This window comes from Notolepis coatsorum (genome assembly GCF_963971535.1).
Source record: "Notolepis coatsorum genome assembly, chromosome: 15".
Lineage (NCBI taxonomy): Eukaryota > Metazoa > Chordata > Actinopteri > Aulopiformes > Paralepididae > Notolepis > Notolepis coatsorum.
In genome coordinates, this window is record NC_140179.1 from 77173046 (window position 1) to 77178890 (window position 5845).

General features: G+C 39.5%; 1 protein-coding gene across 1 annotated transcript in view; it reads right to left on the reverse strand.

The window, feature by feature from the left end:
• Positions 1 to 427: 427 nt before the first annotated feature.
• Positions 428 to 5845, reverse strand: part of washc3 (WASH complex subunit 3) — a 7451-nt gene continuing 2033 nt past the window's right edge. Inside the window, exons 6-7 of the mRNA XM_084331139.1 lie at positions 5420 to 5484; positions 428 to 5189 (exon numbers count right to left, since the gene is read on the reverse strand). Of these exons, the coding sequence (XP_084187265.1) occupies positions 5084 to 5189; positions 5420 to 5484 (171 nt within the window). The 3' untranslated portion in view covers positions 428 to 5083. The remainder of the gene's footprint in view (positions 5190 to 5419; positions 5485 to 5845) is intronic.

Genomic DNA, 5845 nt, shown 5'->3' on the forward strand with positions numbered 1-5845 from the left:
AGCCGGATAACTTTCGGTTAAGTCTGACTTAAGCCGGACTTTCCCGTTCCCCGTACCTGGATTGTCCAAATCACCATGACAACAGATCCAAAAGTTTGAGCCTGGTCGAGAGCAGGGTTAAGTTCAAGTTAGCCGGATGAAGCACAGCCACGCCCCCGCAAAGAAGTGACAGCTCTTTCCTGAAATTATTCCCACAGTCTAGGATCTGCTTTATACCATTCTGAATTACGTTTTTGTGCTCCATTCTTCCAGAGGGGGCTTTTGAAATGTAAAATAGACCCAAAATGCTGATACTAAATTCACTTTGTCCTAAATAATGCACGTTATATGTACCGTGGCGCTCGCTCGGTGCGATGTACACATTATGTGGTTATTTTAACAACGCGCAGCATTGCAAATGTGAATCCCGCGGGGATATTTTTAATGATTGAAACCTATCGCTCGTTTGGCTCTGATTCCTTTCATATTCTCCGCTGTGGATGTTTAATGGAGCGCCTGGATTGTGTTTCATTCAAGCATAAAATTGAAGTGTCTATGCGTGGATTGTGGATCTTGTCTCGTTCATTAATGTATAAACAATGAATTTATCCCATCTGGCACAGTGGCGCAGCGGTAGTGCTCAATCCTGGCAACCCAGCGACCGGTGTTCAAAACCCCGTGTTTCCAATATAATTTTTTGGAATATAATATTAATGATTATACGCCAAAGTAGCCTAGTTTTAAGTTAAAATATTATAAATCTACATGCATTGAGGATGTCATTCTTTATATAGCTCTCAACGTGCACCAAATTGAATTATTCCTACATCGCAAAAAGAAGGGAAAGACTAGGTTTCGAACCCCGGTCGTCTGCGTGAAAGTCAAAAGAAGAACCCGTTACACCACAGTGGAGATAAGTAAAAGATCGACCATACATCAATCAATGGGAAGAGAGCCGTATCGTTATTCTGTATAACAGTTTAACTAATTATTTTCGCTAGCAAGATCTCATTTGATTATTCAATCCAGCAGGCAAGTTTAAAGAAATATAATCTGATTGATTGAGGTAATGAGGGACTTAAAATTAGCCTATAGATAACGCATTTAACTTGTCGGCGAGGCGATTGAGCCGTACTGCAATATGTTAATAAAGTTTTAAATCAATTAATCAATCAATGCCGCTAGAGAATCAGGATCTCTGCTATCGATACGTGCTGGCTTTTCAACTGGAGCGGCCGCGCGCACTTATCCTGGGTCTCAAGTCTGGCTTGAGTTAACGAGACTGAATCCACCTTCGAGGAACAGGAAAATCCCGGCTTCAAACATCGGGTTAACTGAATCTGGATAATGACATCTTGATCGACTTAGTTGAACCAGGTACGGGGAACGGGGCCCTGGTCTGCATCCCCTTAACAATTGTATGTATTGAGCTGTACTGTACTGTACCCATTCTGCAATCTGTTAATAAACTTTTCAATCAATCAATCAAAACTGAGCACTCATGCCACGCCCTGCAGTTAAACTTGACCTCTACAGGCGTAAACAATGACTTTGGTCGGGGAGTGGCTGTGGAGGTGGGAGCTCTACGACTGTACACTGTAAAAGAAAAAAATCACAGGAAATTCACTGCATTATTTTACATATTATACTTTCGTTTTTCTACTTTAAGTGTAGATGCCGCATAAGAATACAGTAAATTACCTTTTATCAAAATATTAACCATTAAATAAAGGTTGTAATCTGTAAACATTAGATTTTACTGTAATTTGACAGTAAGTATTTGGCAACCGTTGCTGCCAGACATTTACCGTTTTATTTATTTTTACAGTGTACCCCCCCCCCCCCCCCCTCATGACACATCTTGGTTTGTGTAGTGTTGTCTACGTATTCTTCTAAATATGACTGGAGGACGAGTCTACAGGTCAACGTGTGGGGTCTAGTTATACTAGTGTTATCAGTTCCCAAACTATAGATATAGAATATAGATATCATCCCCTCCCCCCCAAATTTTGGTTGTAACATATTCAAATTGAAAAAAATAAACCGTCACAGGGCATATGAATGACATTTTTAGGGTGACATTGTATGAATTGTATTGTATAAGTAACGTTGTATGAATCAGTATTATTTGAAATCTTTTTCATTTAATTCATGTTAATTGTCTTTAATGTTTTTGTACAAAGAAAGACTATAAAAATTGACATGGTGTTTTTGAAGAATGCTTAGCTGCAAAATACAAGTACACCTTTTTACGGAAAATGTGATACGTGTTTATTTCAAGCAGAGCTCACAGATGGAAATATGCTTACTTTAGTAAACAAAGTGCCTTCCAGTTTAGTACAATGTCCATACAGATGCACATCTGCATCCCTGTTAAAAAGATTTGGTACAATGAAAAGCGCATTTTCTTTTTTACAGAGGGTATGTTGACATAAAATTACCCAAAATGTTAGAACTGTTGTTGTTGTTGTTGTGAAAATGATGACTATCTTTATCCTCCTGGATATCAAGCTATTTCAGATATCCAATCTGCTTCTTCTGAAATATTGCATAATACACAGGGGTTATTCTGATTGGCCCATCAGTCACATCTAGCTGCTCTGATTGGCCCATCAGTCACATCTAGCTGCTCTGATTGAACCATCAGTCACATCTAGCTGAGTGGCGCTCAGCAGCAGCATGCTACACTGATATACTAGGGATGTTCGATATTGGCTTTTTTACCGATATCCGATATACCGATATTGTCCAACTCTTAATTTCCGATACCGATATCAACCGATAGCGATATATGCGGGGTCCCCCCCCAAAATGAATAATTTCAGGTAATAACATCACATATCTCTTGTTGTGGAATTAACACAACATTATGCATACTTTTGACAATAAATAAAATAAGAATTTGTTCTTACTTGCTTGCCTGGGTAAATAAAGGTACATTTTCTTTTTTTTTGAAAACCGATACCGATAATTTCCGATATTACATTTTAATGCCAATATCGGACATCCCTACTGATTGTGCATTCGGTCGGTCCTCCTCAACTCGTAAAGTCAAACACCCTCGAAGTTTACCACCAGAACAGCTGACCAAATGGTAAATACACCAAGGTTACAAGTTGTGACGTTTCATTGACCCTTCACCTTTTGTGGTGTAAACACATACTTTATTATGAACACGTAGTATCACAAGACATCGTCAGAATTATGACGTTGACGTGCTGGGATTCCTAAAAAAAATAAAATCAAAAGGTTGAATAATCTGGCTGAATCTGCTGCCTGCAGGCTGAATCTGATTGGTCCTGATTTTTTATGACCTATCTAGCGCTACCGAGCGCTATCATTATGTGGTCACATGATATATTTCTGAGTTGATGAGGACCGACGAACGCACCATTATTAGTCCTTAAAAGTCAAGCGAACAGAAGGCCACACCCCATCAGCCTGCTGAGAGTTGGCTGTGCTCAGAGAGGGGGCGACCAAAAACACTTAGAACAAATCAATGATACATCTGAAGCTGAACAAATTATAACTCATGACATTAACATTCAAGTAAACAAGTAATTTATGACTGAATTAAAACATAATCATACTGGATCTTTAAAAGGAGGATGAACTTAAGTTTTGATTGAGATTGAAACTATTTCTACATCACTTCTCTAAATGTCATACGTGACTACACTGTCTTCTTCATGGTAACCAGGAATAGTTTTAACAAGATAAAAAGCCCACACAGTAAACCGTGTTAATGAATGACTTCACCAGAATAATGTTTCACGAAGCTCGTTATGTAAAGTACTAGATTAAAGTGATTTAATGTGCAGGACTTCTTCTTGTTTATACTGATTCATACTCAGCCTGGAACCTGCTGTATACAGCGTCTGGATGTGTGTGTGTCTGCAGTTCAAACAGGAACAGTATAGCAGGAAAAGGAAGAGTGTGTGAATGGAAATGTCAGTCACATGAAATCTACAAAAAAGAACTACATATTTGAAATTCAACAAAAACATATGCACATGTATGCAATGTTTATGACATTAGCAGTGGTACTGTAAAATGTATAGAAAAGTCCTCTAAGCAAGTTCCACATTCACACAAAGTACTCCAACAGGCGTCTCTCTCTCTCTCTCTTTCACACACACATACACTCCTACAGTCCATAACAAATACAGAAATAATTGCTGAAATGCAATGAGTGCATGAGAAAATTAGACAATCTCTTTCAAAGGCATTAGACTGTAAAGTTCGATGTAATGTGTTTGCCAAATCACACACACAGCAATGATACATAATAACCAATAGGTACATAGCATTAGTGTTAGTATAAAAACCTACTTTATACTGCCCTGTACTTTATCACTGCTCTTACAATCAACAGGGAAACACGATGACAAACAATTTGTCAGAAATGGCAACGGTGTATCAACATCCACTGTCAGTAATTGACCAATGAGAGACTAAGATCATTTCAGCTATTTCTCACTGAAATGTCATGCAGTGACACAATGCGATGTAATTATTTGCCTGTATTTTGCCAGGAAAGCGTATACTGTACTAGACAGATTTTTGGAGACACCCGGAATTGCTGGAAATAGTAATCATTCGTTTTGATTGATTAGCTGGTTATCTAATGCTGGCTAAACTAGCTGCAAAGCTAGTCTTCACGTTTAGCCAACATGGTTCCCGGTTTTATACCACAGTGCAACGACAACCATCAAAACTATAAACACAGCTGCAGCTTTTCTTTTCGGTTTTCCTAGTTAACCCAGAAAGAAGCTAGGAAGATAATGGGCAACAATGTCAAACAGAACATTTAAAAATCCATTAGTTCATTACCAAGCAGTCAAAACAATGACAGATGTCTCCAAAAGTGGTGTAGAGTATATTTTAATCAAATTAAGTATGCACTTTCATTGCATATCGAGTACCTACATCCAGACATAAATTAGGCTTTCGGGTTGGACAGCTTCCTCATTGCTACTTAGTACTGCTTGTCAGGCACATGTCTACCTGTCACTCAACACAGGTCCCCCCCCAGAAGCACAGGCGGTGAAGGGCGGGTCTTATAGAGCCAGCTTCATGGTGATGCGGATGAAAAGAAAAAAAATCAGTCGCTGAAAGATGATTCGCTGCCAGAGCTCTCATCAGCATCATCATCATCTCGATCCTCTGTGCTCTTCCTCGCCGCATCAGGCACATGTGCATCCGGTGTGCTGTGAACAGTAACGAGGGAACAGTCATCGGTTGGTTGGTTCAATCGATCATTTCATATTAAATAAATAAATAATAAATAATGCAGGACCTGCTCAGAGGTCATTAATTAGCATGCATGCATCATTAAGAGGTAACTTGATGGTTTGACCAAAAAAAGGTATGAGTCATTTGGAAAAGTGTGATGCGACTGGGTGTGTCAATCTAATAGTGTGAGAGGTGAAGCACTCACTCAAGCAAGTTGGAATCCAAACCCTCCAGGACCATTTTATTCTTTATTGCCATTACTGGTACGCCCTGTGATAGTGACAGGGAAATTTACCAACACACTTTCTCTCTCTCACACACACACACACACGATACATAGCCTTCACTCATACCACCCCCTCCCCTTTCTCTCTCTCACACACACACACACACACACATCCACATAGCCTTCACATAACACTCACATCCACGTAGCCTTCTGTCTGCATACCATATTCGCACACGCACACACTTCCTCTCTGTCTCTTCCTCTGTCACACACACACATCCACATAGCCTTCTCATAGTCTGTATGTCATGATGGTACCACTTCATTTTGTCTACTCTCCTGTATAAAAACGTTGTTAGCTTGCCATTCTACAGAGATAGGCTATAGGGCCCGTTGCTGTAA